Source organism: Myodes glareolus, chromosome 11 (assembly GCF_982192425.1).
Source record: "Myodes glareolus chromosome 11, mMyoGla1.1, whole genome shotgun sequence".
Taxonomy (NCBI): domain Eukaryota; kingdom Metazoa; phylum Chordata; class Mammalia; order Rodentia; family Cricetidae; genus Myodes; species Myodes glareolus.
Window position 1 is genome coordinate 26,013,526 of NC_142036.1, and position 15,936 is coordinate 26,029,461.

At 47.7% G+C, this 15,936-nt stretch overlaps 1 protein-coding gene across 3 annotated transcripts in view; it reads left to right on the forward strand.

The window, feature by feature from the left end:
• Positions 1-15,936, forward strand: part of Ccdc88c (coiled-coil and HOOK domain protein 88C) — a 128,323-nt gene that overhangs the window by 43,337 nt on the left and 69,050 nt on the right. For 2 of the 3 annotated variants that reach the window (XM_087911573.1, XM_048449450.3), the window contains exon 4: positions 1,992-2,061. In XM_087911573.1, coding sequence (XP_087767699.1) covers positions 1,992-2,061 — 70 coding nt within the window. Of the gene's footprint in view, positions 1-1,991; positions 2,062-8,209; positions 8,331-15,936 lie in introns of those variants that run through there. The other variant, XM_087911574.1, reaches the window with a different exon arrangement.

A 15,936-nucleotide genomic window follows, 5' to 3' on the forward strand; every position in this document is an offset into this window, starting at 1 on the left:
CAATGCTAACCTTTGAGCCTGCTTTTGCTGGAATGTTATGGATGCTTCGTTAAGGGAACTGGTTAATGGCTTTTTTTCTTTTTCTCTTCAATGAATTAGGTCTTAGGAGACTCCTGGTGTTTTACAAGGAACACTTTTAAAAATCCTGTTTATAAATATTGTTTCTTTATTACTGTTTTCTTGAGAACAGGGTCTTGTTGTGTAGCCCAGGCTGATCTGGAACTCCCGGCAATTCTCATGCCTCACCCTTTTGAATGCTGAAATTATTAGCATACACCACCATGACATAAACCGTTTTTTTTTCTCTATTGCATAAGTAGCATCTTTCTTAAGAGAAATGAGGAAGTACTGATTAAATGAATCTAAGCCTCCTGTTTCGGAAGACAGTTTTCCTAATGGTGCTTTGTAATATTTGCTTATTTTAGCACAAAAGTAAAGCTTGGAGATTTGACAGATTACCTTGAAAAAAGTGAAGAAAGCATTCCTAACTGTACTTACGTCATTTATAGAAGGGTGCATGAAGGTTTGAGATTTGGACAAGGTGGAAGGAAAGCCACCAGGACTTGGAATGCAGGTGGTTGTCAGGGATGGTCTTGATCTCCCAGGGTAACCTGATGCTAGGACCCCACAGAGGGAGCTGCCTACAAGGATGGGCACGCTGTTCTAGAAGCCCCACTCTCCAGATGTGCTCTTCGGACCTGTGCTGGGAGAGTTTTGTGTGTTGCCACCGAGGTATGTTTGAGAAGACAGCTGTGGTCGGCAAGGTGACATGTGAGCCCAGGTACTAGCTAGTCCCCACGGTCAAGTGTCTCACCTCATGCTTCTGAGATGGTTTTGAGGTGCTCAGCTGTGGGACTAGCCCTCTAGGTATTGAGTTTTTTTCTCAAATGCCAGTGGGAAGCCTGCTGAACACAGCCGCCGCCTTCCCCTCCGAGCAGCAGAGAAGTCGGACTCAGGCTGCATCTCAGTAGAAACCCTTTTCAAAGGCACCCACTCTTTCCCACCAGTCTTCCATAAAACTGGAGTTTTCTTTGGATGTGTGCATGTGTGTCTGTGCATGTGTGTCTCCTCATACATGCACATGGAGCCAGAGGTTATGTTGGATGTCTTCTTCTGTCATTCCTATCATCATCATCATCATCATCATCATCATCATCATCATCATCATCATCATCATCATCATCATCATCATCATCATCAAGTCAGAGTCTCTCACTGAATCTGGAGCTCACTACTAGGCTGGCCGGTGATCTCTGAAGATCCGCCTGTTGTTGCTGCCACCCCCCACCCTTATCATGCTTCAATTTTCATTTGAGTATTGGAGCTCCAGACTTGGGTTTTTCTTTTCTGGATCTGTGAAAAGCAGTTCTGAGTAGGGAGGAAGACTGGATCTGCCCAAGATGGGGAATGACCAAGGCTGTGTGTGTCAGTACTGCCACTGGCCAGAACTCAGCTCCTAAAAGACCCACAGATAGGAGGCCTTGCCCCACCTTCTTTCAGGGGCCTCTGTATGCAGGTCAGGAGGCAGCTGTCCCCAAGGCCACCTTTTCTGGCCAGGCTGAAGGTCACTCCATGTGGAAAAACAAAATCTCTTCTAGAACTTGCCCCCAAAGCCTCATCCCATGCTTAGATCCTCTGTCCTCAGCTTGTAGAGGCTCAGTAGCCTCTCTATTATTTATTCCCTATTTTATTTTAACTGCGCCTACGATAGGAACAAAACCAATTCTGTGTAGCTTTTGAAAGGAAGCTTAGGCCTAGCGTGTCATTTGTCTTTCCCTGCACGTTTCTACATATGCAGCCACCATTTTTATTTGATGAGCAAGACAGAATGATTACACTCCGTGTTGAATGGTTCATCCTATCATTGAGGGCCTTCACGGTTGCCACATAGTGGCTGCACACTTCTCTAGTGACTTGATTAGCTGTGATTTACCTAATGGCTCTTTACTCCTGTCTTCTTTAACCGTGTCGTTCTCTCTCTGTCTCTATAGGAAGTTCTCCAGCAGCTGATCGTAATGAATTTGCCCAATGTTTTGATGATTGGCAAAGATCCTCTGTCTGGTGAGTGCAAGCACCCCACCCCCACCTTCTGCAGTGCCTGGGCAGTGCCATCAGTTTGGACAGCTGTTAGCCACAGCTCTGGCTGCCAGCTTAGAGCCAGCACAGTGAAACACGTGATAGTCTTGGAGAGGCTTTAAAGGGTGGCTTACTGTCCGGAGACTTTAGGCCAAGCATGCGTTTCTTCCCTTGGAGGGTGAATCTGTCTCCACCCTCAGATGCAATGCAGAGACAGACAGGCCTTTGCTGTGTTCCTTCTGAGAATGTGGGTCTGACTTTGGGAGTCTGGATTGTGCTGGGCTCTGCAGACTCCACTCCTGTAAACACGGCACCGGATTCCGGTGTGATGGATGCGTCCCTAGATTGGAAGCAAGCACCCTTTTGGGAGCCAGTGTCTCTCCCCTGTCTCATGTCCCTCACCTGGACTGAGAGCACCTGGTGGGCAAGGGTTCTGAGCCCCTCTGGTCTCGGACTCAGTAAGTCTGTAAAGTGGCAGATCCTCCTGACACCTTCTACATTCCATGTGCAGGCAATTCCCAGGTGAAATGGTGGTGGGTGGCCTGCCTTACACATCGTCGCACTGTGGCACCCAGTATGCGCCCTGGGGTCCCAGCTCCTCATGCTGGTTCCTCCTTGCACCTTGGTTGCTTAGAACTCTGGAGTCCGTGAGGTGGTAGGACAAACAAGGGAACTAGGCCTGCAGGATGGGCTGAGGCCAGGGGTTCTGAGAGTCAGCAGTTTTCACGGAAGGAGCTTCCTTCTGTGGGCTGCTCCTTGGCCTCCCGGGGTCTGCCTGGCCTTTCTCCTGACTGGGACAGTCCCTAAGTTGCCGTGACACTGGAGGAAAAATAAACCTATTGACCAACCAAGGACAGGACTTCTAAAACAGGAGTTCATTTGGTGGCATGACCTTGGAGTCGGCAGAGATGTCTTTGTACAGCTTAAGTAGGTAGGACACTCCTTTTGGGCTCCAGCTGGCACTATGTCCACCTCTTTTTTTTTTCTGTACACCCAAAAAAAGACATCCTTGGCACTGGCGCGTAAGCACTCATCATCAGCTTGACGTGGTGGCCCTTCCATGTCCACCAGGTTGCTTGGTGGCTCCTGCCTGTGAGGACCCTCCCCATTCTATCCCATTGCATCAGGAACGGGAGCATTTGCTTCCCCGACTCTAGGTTCAGCTTATGACCCTCCAAAAAGAGGTGGAGAATGCCAGCTGTGGTCTGGCCAGCCACCCCTGAACCTCAGGTACAGTTGGGTCCTGTGAGACTTGAATGGTGATGATGGGGAGTGGGGCCGCTTTGCTGAGAACTGTGTTGCCTTCCAGGTTGATGAGGGGCTGATGTTAACCAGTAGATAGGGGTACACCTTGTAAGATTGGCTGTGCCAGCAAGGGCTGCCATTCTGTCTGCTTTGAGGGCACTGGAGAGCCAGAGAACGGAACACCTGCTCCTGTGCCAGCCCTTGAACACCTCTTAAAGTGTGGAAATGACAGTGTGCTTCTGGGGTGTGTCAGTGTCATTCCCATTTATGTAGGTGTGGAATTTATGTATGCACACACCCTTGTCACTAGGCTGATAAGCAGAACAGCTGATTGGCATCTCAGGCTCTCTGGGGCCTGAGTTCCTGTCTGTAGTACACACCCCAGCTCGGCAGTTGCCAACATTGAACCTATTTGGATCACGTAGTTGAATCATGGTGCTGAGAAAAGTGTCAGTGGTGAACGGATCAATGTAATAAACATTTTCTCCTTGCCTTGCCTGACCGCCCTGTCATCTGTGCCACTTCCTCATCTTCCTGTTGCTCCCAAATCTGGGTGCCTTTTGTCTCTCTTCCTCAGGGTCCCTTCCTCCTTACCAGAGACAGATTGTCCATTTAGGGAAAACAAGTCCTTGTTCCTGTGTGACACCAACCCAGAATACCCACAGAAAAGTAGATTCTTTTTAAATTATATTGTTTATTTATTGTAAGGGGGGGGGGACACAGGCACATGGGCCAGGGCAGGCATGTGGATATCAAAGGACAGTTTGCAGGAGTTGGTTCTCTCCTTCCACCATGTAGAGTCCAGGGATCAAACTTGGGTCATCAGGCTTGGTGATAAATGAATTTACCTGCTGAGCCATTTTATCAGCCCGATTTAAAACTAAAACCAAAACCCAGCTTTCTTTGCATATTTCGTTTGTCGGATTCCCCCAGTGTTAAGTGTATCGTTCGCGCTAGTGCTTTTCCCCATAAGTGCACAGAATTGTCTGACCCTCACCTCAGTCCGTGGGGTAGCTGCTTTTCCGTGTTTGTCAGCAGGTGAGGTGAATGGTCCCGGGGCTCCTCTGCGCTACAGAACCAATGCTCGCGCGCTCCAGAGACTCTGGGTCCAGCTCTGAGGAGAAGTGATGAGGAGACACGGGGAGCATCGCATCTTAAAACAAAAATGACACCCACGCCTAAGTTCAGAGACCTAGGCAGGCCTGAGTGACAGGCTAGACTGGGGCCTCAGCAGGCTGCCTTTGAGGGCAGAGGTGGCCTCCCCACGACACATGGATGAGTAGGTTTGACAGGGCTCCTGAGGGGTTCTGAGAGAGAGAGAGAGAGTGTGTGTGTGTGCGGGGGGCGGGGGGGGGGTGGCCGGAGTCATCTGCCAACAAGAAGATGCAAACACAAATCCCAGGCGGTATTTATGGAATCGTATTTTCAGTTTTAAATTTTAAAAATAGATGTGCGAAGCGTTCTGTGTTTCCTTTTAAACAAAGAACAGAGTTAGCATTTTAAAGGAATTGTGTGGCTGCCCGGGTTAGAGAGAATTGCCTTTTTCACTCCTGTCTCCTGCATCTAATGAGGGACACATTTTGAACTTTTTTTTTTTTTTTTTTTTTTGGGCAGAGGCTCACACCATGCTGTTAATCATAGCTTTCTGCTGTGTGAGGTTACTTTCGTGTTGTTGGCACACGTACCACAACGGAACAATGTCTCTGATCCCAAATAGTGTGGATTCCCCTGTGGCATACCCTCCTGGTACCACCGACTGCTCTTCTCCTGCTTGCTACACTCCTCTCTCAGGCAGCCCCTTTTAAGTCCTTGCTTGTTGAGCTTCCTCAGCAAGGCCCTCCTGGCCTCCTTGTCTCTCAGCAGCCTGTCCCTTTCTTCCTGCCTGTTTTCCCTTCTTCCCTAGCTCCTTTGAGTGCATAGTCTGTGCCTAGATCAGGGTCTGGCGTGAAATAACTGCTCGGCGAACACGCAGAGCCACGACCTATGTGCTGGAGGCATGCCCCATCTCTTCCTGTCTCTCCATATGCTACTCCTTTTAACAGCTTCCTAGGGCTTCCTACAGTTTAACCACAGACTTGGATGCATAAAAGGTCATTCGGGTGGTGGTTAATCCCTGCTCTGTAACAGCTGTGCCTTCCTTAGGCCCAAGATGGCCCACAGAGAGCCACACCGGCTTGCCGGCTGCATAACCATCAAGCCCATTTATTTGGTTTGCTGGTAAGAGTGTTCTGTAGAAGCCTTAGGAAGATCGAGGGCCCACATCAGCTCTGACTGTAGAATGAGGTAGGGTGGTGCATACGACACTTCTGGTTCCTCAGCACCTAGGCCTGCCACTGTGCCCCTCGCCACACAGAAAGATGGAATTTGTCTGACAAGAAGCCAGAGGGTTAGCAAATTAATTTCTGTGATGCCGCAAAGAACGGTCTGGAAGAGAACTTTGTTTCTTCGTCCAAGGCCTGCATCCAAGCGCAGCGGTGGTTTACATACTCATAAATTGCTGACCTCATCTGCATTAGCAAGAATAGAAGGGAAGGAGCCATGAAGGTGCAGAGACCCTGTTGAGAGAGAGAGAGACATGCATGCAGCACAGAGGTCTCCTAGGTAAACCGTGTTTAAACCATACATCATGCAGATGGCTATGTTTGAGGGGTTTTGACCATAGCTCCTAAGCTATGGCCACCACCATTGCTGTGCTCATTCTGAATGTCAGTTCAGATTCCAGGGTAGGGGTGGGGGTGCTGTGGAGGGGTTGCGACCCTATATGTATACTCCATAGGGACCTGTCTGTGAATACAAGCTTCAATTCTTGGGACCAGCTGTCAGTGATTCGGCCATTGGTCCCAAGTGTTCCTGGCGTGGCGGTTGAGAAAGGTCTCCAGCAGCAGGCAAGACTCGTGGAGGGCTCAGATCATTCTGTGTGTATCTTTTCTCCTTGGCCAAGTGTGGGATCCTGTGATGTCTTCTGCTCTGGTTAAGGAAGCCAGAGGCCTGGTTTCTGACCCTCCCAAGGAGACTCAAATGCCCTTGCATCTTTTTTCATCCTGGTTGGCTGCCTCTTGGCTGGAGCCTTGCAGAAGGAGCTCAGCCCAAACCTCCTCTACAGCCTTTGCTGTTCAGATGCTCCCTGTACTGGATCCAGGGGCCCTGGAGCCATAGAAAAGCCCCCAGTGTGCACTGAGCAGGGAGGTGAAAGAGGAGAATCCATAATGATGGTTATCCTGGCACGACAGCATGCCTCTGTGTACAGAGGGGCATAATTAATCTTACCCCAGCAAGTCAGAAGGGCTTCATGGAGGAGGTGGTGTTTGGGCAGAACTTTGATGAATTCTTAATGGAGAAGTTAAGTTGTGCTTGTTTTCTGTCACGGAACTGATACTCGAGTTGAGGGATTGCCTTATACAGGGGCCGGTCTACTTTGAATCATGTTGGGATGATCCAGCCCTTAATTCAGTTGCTTTGGGACCTTGAAGCATATGTTGGAGCAAAACTGCCCACACGAGAGCCAGGAAGCAGAGGAAGAAATGACCAGGGTCAAGGCATGCCCTAGTGACAACTTTAGACCTCCCATTAGTCCCCATCTCTCCAGTCTCTTACCAGTCCCACTCTGGGATCAGCCCTTCAACACACAGGCCATTCAAACTGTGGAGATGAAGAGGGGTGAAGGGGTGGGAGAAGCTCAGGGTTGCAGATGTGCAGGAGCCAACCCTGCTCCGAGGCAGGCTCTGAGGCAGCCGTACCTCCTTACCCTCTCAGGGCTAGCCCTGAAGTTCCCGGGTCCCACAGCAACCTCCCTCTCACAACCCACACACAGCAGCTCTGCACAGCCAACTGCGGGTACCAAGGCAGGCGTGCTTGTTTCACCGGCTGCTTCCTGCGATGGCCCAGGCTCTGCTTGTCATGATTGGCCTTCTTACCTCGGTTGCTTTCCTCCGAACCGACTGCTGTGGAGTGATGAAATTGCATGAGTCTTCATGCTGAGCCATTCTTGTGTCCTTTCCCCAGCCTGCCCTTGTTTTTATTTCATTTATCCAGGCCTTTACTGCTAACCCTGTTTGTTTACTTATTACACTTACTTTGTGTGCACATGTGCCACAGTGTACATACAGAGCTCCACTGAGATGTCAACATTTTAGGGGTTGATTCTCTCCTCCTATCATGTAGGTCCAGGGTTCAGACTCAACTTGTTAGTCTTGGTCACAGGCACCTTTACCCACAAAGGTCTGGCTGACTGTAGATTGCAAAAACCTTAAGTTGTTTGAACGAGGAAGAAAATATAAGAGTTAATGGCTAATCTTCGTTAACTTGATTAGATTGGGAACCGCCTAGGAAGCACCAGAGTGTGTCTGTGAGCATGTTTCCAGAGAGTAGGGGTGGCGCCATGCTGTGGAATGGAGTCCGGGCCTGAATAAAGTCTGCTTCATGAGTGTGGGTGCAGCGAAGCAGCATGAGAGGCGCCCCACTCTGCCGCCACACCTGCCCTGCCGTGAGGTGTCCTGCCCTGCCCTGCATATTCCTTCAAGCCGTGAGCCTGCGTGCACCCTTTGTCACAGCAGTGAGGAAAAATAGCTAATACAGTAAATTTTTAAAAATCCTTACTCTTTCCTGGAATTTTAATCACTCTAGCGTCTCCTGTTTGACTCTCGAGAGCAGTTCAGGATAGCATCCTGATGTTCTCAGGGTCTGTTAGCCTGCTCCTGGCTTCCCTGTGTCCCTTTGCTAGGCTGCAGTGCTGGTTTGGTGGCCTGGACAGCAGAAGCCCATGCCATGCCTCCTAGGAACAGATGGCGCTCAGTTCCCGGCATGCCCATACCAGCACAGTAGCCCAGGGCCAGCCCTCTGGCCAGCACGGCCTGCTTGGAAACCAAGTTTTGTTTAGTAAACTTCTGGAGTGGTGGAGCCCAGAGAGAGCCTCACCACCACCGCCATGGCTTCTAGAAGTTCTGCTCTCTGTGGCTGCAGCCGGCCAAGTCAGAAGAGGAGATTGAAGGAGGAGATGTTGTTTGTCAAAGGTCTCTGTCTTCCCCTCATGTCCGGGCTTAGAGTTCTTCATCTGGTGCCGGGAGGTCCCTTGACTCTGATGTGTTTCTGCGGCACAGCCCCTCGTCTCCTCCGGGGCAAACTGTGTGGATGTTTTTTCCTCTCGTATTCTTTGCTTGGTGAATTTTCTGTCAACTTCTGTGGCCCCAGGCTGGTAGGAACAGGCTGGGGTGGGGAGGGTGTCCTGAGGGCTCCTGTGGTTACAAATGGCTCTGCATAACCTGGGGACATTGTCCTGTGTGGTTTTACCAGGGCACTCAGAGGCACAGGACAGATTTAATATGGAAGACAGAGAGAGACACTGGGGTGGGGGTGTGGTTGGTCAGGGGCACTTGGGGCAGCTCTGCACCATTCCACACAGAAGTGTAGCTCTGTGCCTGCCAAAGTCTATAGCTGATAATGTTTGTTGAGTGACTAAATAAACAAGTAAGGGATTGTATAGTTTCTTGGTGCCGGGTGGGTGTCAAGTGTGATCACATTCAGTGGCTAAGAAATCTAACCAAACCCCACCCCCACCCCAGAATGTGAGCCTGCTTCCTACCCCTTGAGTGGGACATGGATAGTACAGGTTGTCCATGTTCCTACACATGAGCAGTTTTGTGCATGATTCCATGGTAGTACCATGGAAGGCTATCCTGACTGTCTAAATAATATAAATAATAGCAAATCACTGTCTTTATGTTAGACAGAACTTCCAGGAAGTTCCCAGAGCCAGCCTCTTGGGTGAGTCCTTGGATATACATGAGGACCATTGATACCATGTTCAGACTGTTGTTTTCACACATGGGACAGCCCTATGATCGTGCTTATGAAACGACCGCTTCTTAAACAGCAAACCAGGGAAAGCAGAGTTAGTGGTCCACCCTAGCATGTAAAGTCAGGGGAGAACAGAACGTAGAATTACTAAGAAAGGCATCTATCTATGGAAACCAACACTGTTATCTTTGCTGATCTCCTGCAACAGTTAAGATCAGTCAGTGAGTGAACTTGGGGAAACACTTGATCAGTAAGTGCTGGGCTGCTAGGGAGGAGGTAGGCAGTCTTGGGGGCAGCCTGAAGCTCTGACTCAGCCTCCTTCTTCTTGTCTGTAAGATGGAGGAGATAATGTTGTCCTTCTGGGGCTGTTTTGGGGTTAACACAAATGGTAGCCATAGTACATGATACTGAGGTACAATGATCGTGGCTGTAGCATATCTCCACAGGCTCAGGCTGGTACTTGGGTCTAAGCCCCCTCCCCTCCAAAATTGGCTAATTTGCAAGTCCTCAGCTTGCTCAGTTAGCCAGGCAGGGCTGAGTTGCCCTGCTCTTCTTTGACCCTGTCCAGATCCTCAGTGCTTCCTTCCTACCTTCCTCGAGGCTGCCGCTGTCCGCCCGACCCTCACACCTCTGGCTAGCCCAGCACCATGGTATAACTGCTGCTGCTGTCCATCCACCCTCACACCATGCATGAGAGCAGATGCTTTCCTCCTCTTGCACCTGGAGCCAGGTGCTGTGTGCATCTTTCGGGTCTGTGCGTTTGTTGATCAGATCGTCTGTTGCTTGCCATGCCGACTGGAACAAATTGGGTGACTTTGTCAGACTGTAAGCATGCTAGTGGGATTTTCTTAGACTCCACCACTGACTCAGACTCTCTGGGGTTCCCTTCACAAAACTTAAGGTTAGAGTGGGTGTCTGACTTCACTACCTGGGGTTGCTTGTGAATCATCTGGCCTAGAAAATGACATTGGTTCACCCCTACCCAGCACCGTCTCCGTGGAAACCAGCTCCAGGAAGCTTAACCACAAAACGTTCATATTTTGAGAAACGTGCTTTCTTACCTCTGGACCTTTGCAGATGGTGTTTCCTGTGCCTGGCACTGCAAACTAGAAGTTTTTTTGTGGGTCCCCAGAGTGTGTATGTGTGTGCGCACGCGTGCACGTGTGTGCGCACGCACATGGAGGCCAGAAGAGAGTGTCTGGAGCCTCTGGAACTGGAATTATGGGCAGTGGTTAGCTGCCATGTGGGTGCTGAGAACCAAATCTGTAAATCTGGGTCCAGGAGGAGAGAAGCTAGTGCTCTTAACCACTGAGCCATCTTTCCAGCCCATTAGACCTTTGAAACTGATGGCTTGCTCATCTGTGTCCACGTTGTCAGTATTCAGAGGACTTGTCTGTTATGCTTCCAGCGCACAGTAGGAGCTGGCAGGGAGCAGACTGTCCTCGGGTGCTGATTGAGCTACCCAGCCCGCTTGCCTGCAGGGACTCAGGAGAGTCTTCTGCTGTGTGTTGAAACTAGTTCAGCCTGTAGTCTGGGAGACTTATGAAAAGAGCCGCTTTTCTTTCCTAGTGGAATCTTCAAAGAAATAGGCATCTACTTTTCAATAGCCATAGGGAGGAGTGGACTCCAGCGTTCATTCCAGGCTTTTCTTAGGAAGGAATCTGCCAGATGAAAGCACACAGCCTGCCAGTGTTGAGCACCAAGTGGGCCATGGGTGTAACTCGGGGTTAGGACCCATTTCTCCTGTGGATTTTATTTCCGTTGTTTCATTTAGGAATTTTTTTCCCTAAGCTTAACTCTCTATTTTTGTTCCCCTCTACAAGAAAAAAAAAATCCCCCCCTTTTTTTTTAAAACAATGCTCTACAGAGAAAACATTTAGCCTTTTTGTCTTTTAAATTTTTATATTACATTTCTATTTATTTGTCTCTGTGTGTACATTCAGGTGAGGAAGCTGCGACACACAGCCTGAGTATGGAAGGTGGGGATAACTTGGAGGACTCGGTCCTTTCCTTTAAACTTGGGGGCCAGGGATCAAACTTGGGCCATCAGGCTTGGTGGCAGGTGACTTTGCCTGCTAAGCCATCTTGCTGACCCTGCTTTGTCTTATTTTGAAGCAGGTCTTACCATGTATCCCAGGCTGTCCTTTTGAACCCATGGTCCTCCTTGCTTCAATCCCTCCAGTGCTGCCGTAGGTGTGTGCCCCCATGCCTAGCCCTTCCTTAGCTTTTCCCTAATTCTGGTGACTTCTTGAGTTAACGAGTGGCTTGGGGTAGCACGTGGGTGATGGCAGGGTGCCGAGGGAGTGCCACACTTGCTCTTTTGCTGACCTCATTGGGTTTTACTGTTGTTTATTTTAATTATTTTTTGTGTAAGTGGGCATATTGTCTGCTTATGTGTCTGTGCACCACTCATGTGCCTGATACCCAAGGATACCAGAAGAGGGCATTAGATCTCCTGGAACTGGGGTCACAGACAGTTGTGATCTGCTCTGTGGGTGCTGGGAATCTAACCTGGGTCCTGTGGAAGAGCAGCCAGTGCTCTTAGCTGCTGATCCATTTCTCCAGCCCCTCAGTGTAGTTTTAAGCCCTCACATTTGTGCAGGATTCTCAACCCTTTGCTGTCAGAACACTTGCTTGTGTTCTTGGCACTGGCATCAGACCTATCCAGCACCCACTTCACACTTAGATTTGTTTTTCACTGACAATTACAGACCGAGTGCACCTCACTGTGACATCTTGGTCCATTCATAGTGTGTATTGATCAACCTAGGCCCCTTAGGTTGCCTGTCACTCAAACACTGATCCCTGGTGAGACCACCCAAGTCCTCCCTACAACAGTACTGTGAGCTGTCACCACTGTCCGGAGGGGACAGAGCTTGCTCCTCCCATCCGGTGGGCCCGCACTCCTCAGGCCACCTCTCTCTGTTGTTTTAGTCTGCTGGTCCAGTGGATCACTGGAGCTGTCCCAGTTATTCTAAAGGACGCTACAATAGATCCTCTGGTCCTGGGCATGAATAAAGATTTTCTGCCCGAGCTCAAGCTCCACAAGCATTTTCTTCCCTTGTCTCAGGTCCAGTGATAGGGGCAGGTCAGCATGGAAGCAGGGGCTATGTACCTCTCACTGTAGGGCTAGGAGCCAGTGCTTTTGTGTCTACCCAAGGGCACATAAGGGCCTTCTGCCTGCCAGTAATCTGTGAAACTCAGAGGGGAAGGAGGTGCGTGGTGATTGAGGATGCCCCAGAGCATCCCATTGGCCTGACTTGAGGCTGTTAGCTCTTGGACATGGGATTTCCCTTTTTCTCTAATTAGAACCAATGTGGAAGGTTTAATTTTTTTTTCTCAATGATAAGAAGGGAACATGTTAATGTGTGGATTAGAGTCTTTGGGCAAAAAGAAGGCCATCGTATATGGATCCACATCACCGAACCTCATCTTCTGATGTGTCACTGAGAACAAGGAGATGGCCTCAGGCCCCACCTGACACTGGGAGGTGCTTCATGGGTGTAGAGGAGTGATCTCCTAGCTCCCTGTTCTGAGGCTTGACAACCAGGCTAGTGCCATAGAATTGAGTTCAGTGAAGTCTTGGCCAGGAATTAGCAGGCTCTCACAGGTTATTGTCTGTAAGCGGAAGCTGTTTGTTCATTTCCTAGCCACTCAGACCTGAATACTATATTGATTACAACACCTTTTGGCCTATAGCTTTTGCATATTTCTAGCTAACTCTTACAACTTAACCCATTTCTATTCATCTGTGAATCACCACGATGCTGTGACCTACCAGTAAGGTTATAGCTGGTTACTGGCATCTTTCTCCTTCCTTTGTCAGCTACATAGCATCTCTCTGTCCAACTGCCTCTTCTCTCTCTATGTCTTCCAGCCTGGCTATATTCTGCCCTGCTATAGGCCAAAGAAACTTCTTGTTAACCAATGGTAATAAAGCATATTCACTGTGTACATAGGGGAATCCTACATCATCTCCCCTTTTCTGTCTAAATAAAAAGGAAGGTTTTAATTTTAAGATAGTAAAATTACACATAACAAAACTGGTATCGTGCAAGAATTACAGTTAAAATATTTATATCTACTTTATCTTTTATCATGACTAAGAAAATTATAACTATTCTTCAACTCCATCACAGATCTCAGAAGGATATACCTAAGGAAACAAGAAGTATATTATAAACAACTTCTAAAACTTTAGAATTGACAGAACCATTTCACTGCCTGGAAAGTCACCCAAAAATGTTCTGTAACGTTTGGGCATCCATCTTTAGCCTATAGGCCCATAGTATCCAGCAGACGTTTCCATGAAGCAGGAATCCTGAAGGACTGTTTCATCTTTAGGCAAGTTCAGCAGTCATTTTTTTTCTATGGGTCCTGCATGTCCAGTTCATACAGCATACCATCAAGCAGTCCAGGCAAGAGCAGTTTCTTGCCCAAATGGCGAAAAACAAAACAAAACAAATTAAAAAACAAAACTCCATGAGGAGCATCTTTCATGCCCATCATCCTCTTGAAGTAGATTGGTGTTGCCAGAAGCAGATATGTTTCATTTACATGTAAAGTCCTAAGTTCTTGAAACATTCTGCTAGTCTTTGAAAGGTTTGAAGAATACCTATTCATCTGAAATATATCTATAGGTTTAGAAAACCTAACTAACATAACTACAAGCTTGACTATTAAAGATGACTATCTATTAACCTATATTTCTTAGATATACATTACATTTTTAAATGAACTGCACAAACACAATACCTTAATCAAGAACAGAAATATACATATAAACCAAGATCCATACCCATGCTAAGTATTCATCTCTATAGCACACCTCCTTTAAATGTAAACAAACATTTATAAACGATCATTTAGGGAATTTGTGCAGTTGTCTAGACTACTTCTTACTAATTGAGTATACTGTTAATCAGGTCTTTCATGGGGTATCCTGTCTACTAGGTCCATCTCAGCCAGCAGTCCTGAAGCTGTCATGGATGTTGGACTCTCTGGGCTATTGCTTCAGGGGATCTTGTTTGATCAAACCATTTTAGTGGGTAAGGAATCCACAGCTTTCTGTCCTCTGTGGAAACAAAAGCAGAACCTCTTCTCCAAAGCAACATATCCTTAGACTCAAATTTTGAAGTCAAGATACCTTTAAAATATGTATGTTGGTTTTGCTTAGCAGCCCATACAATGAAATGTCTTGCTGTACTTAGCTCATTTACAGTCAAAAAATTCAAAGAAAACACAATAATATAGATAATCCACATTCTCTGTGTATTTTCCATTTTTTACATGGATTCTTTTCCTTTTTCTTTTTAACTGTTGCTTTTTAATATTTATTATCTCTACTCCTAAAATCTATGACTGTCTGTACTCTGTCTCTTTAGAGACTTTGTTTTATTTTTTAAAAACTATTTCTTTTTTGTTTGTTTGTTTTTTGGTTTTTTGGGACAGGGTTTCTCTGTAGCTTTGGAGCCTGTCATGGAGCTAGCTCTTGTAGACCAGACTGGCCTCGAACTCACAAAGATCCGCCTGCCTCTGCCTCCCAAGTGCTGGGATTAAAGGCGTGCACCACCACCGCCCGGCTAAAACTGTTTCTTTTTACAGCTGTCTATACTTTTTTCTTCTTTCTCTCAAGCCTATGCACATTTTTTAAACACACTGTGACCCATTCAGAGGTTTATTTCTCTCTAAATCTGTCTTTATTGTATATCTGTAATCATTTCCTGACCAGGAGTGCTTTTAAAATGCAGCTTGGTCGCAGTGGCCCTGGATGATGGCTCCGCCTCTCTCAGGCTTTCAATATGGCAGAGGTACCTTTACCACCAGTTCTGGGACCGCCCGGGCCGGGTGGGAACCATGTTTGCCACCTCAACTCTGGGAAGCAGTTGGCTCATGCTGCCACCAAGTAACTTGCAGCATGCTGCCTACAAACCCCATTCAAGTGCCTGGCCTCCTGAAAGATGCAGAGCTGTTCCTGCAACCAACATGAACCAGGAAGCCTTCTCCAAGGAGCTGTGCAGCTTTTGCTGTTATCACTGAGTCAGGAAGCTTTCTCTTAAAGGAATGTGCCCCTGCTAGCAAACAGAGCCCACCCAAGAAAATGCTGCTACCATGAAGCCCTGTTTAACTCTGTTGTGTGTGTGTGTGTGTGTGTGTGTGTCCCCGTCTGTCCATGTGTTTGTCCGTCTATCCATCCGTCCGTCCAGAATTCCTTCCCAAGTGCTCTCAGGTTTTATATGATATAGCTGGCACATGTTGGCATGCCATTTTGTAGGCGGAGACTGCTCGTTCGTTTCCCTGCTACTCAGACCTGAAATAATTACACAGAAACTATATTAATTAAGCACTGCTTGGCCTGTTAGTTTAGGCTTCTTATTAACTAACTCTTACATCTTAAATTACCCTATTTCTATTAATCCGTGAATCACTACAAGGCTGTGGCCTACTGGTAAGGTTCTGGCTGGCAGCTGGTGACTTTCTCCTTCGACAGCTATATTTGCCTCTCTGACTCCACCTATTCTCTCTCTCTCTATCTCTTCCAACCCGGCTATATTCTGCCCTGCCATAGGCCAAAGCAGCTTCTTTATTAACCAACGGTAATAAAACATATTCACAGCATATAGAGGGGAGTCCCATAGTAACTGCCTATGCTCCTCTGTCTATATCCCAGTTACTAGGTGTGGCTTGGTGTTTTCTCTTGTATCAGTTACTTTTCTCTTCATTATAAAGTACCTGATGGACCAGCTTTAGGGAAGATACGTTTATTTTGGCTCATGAACTAAGAGGATCCGTCATGATGGGGAAAGTTATGGAATTCCTGAT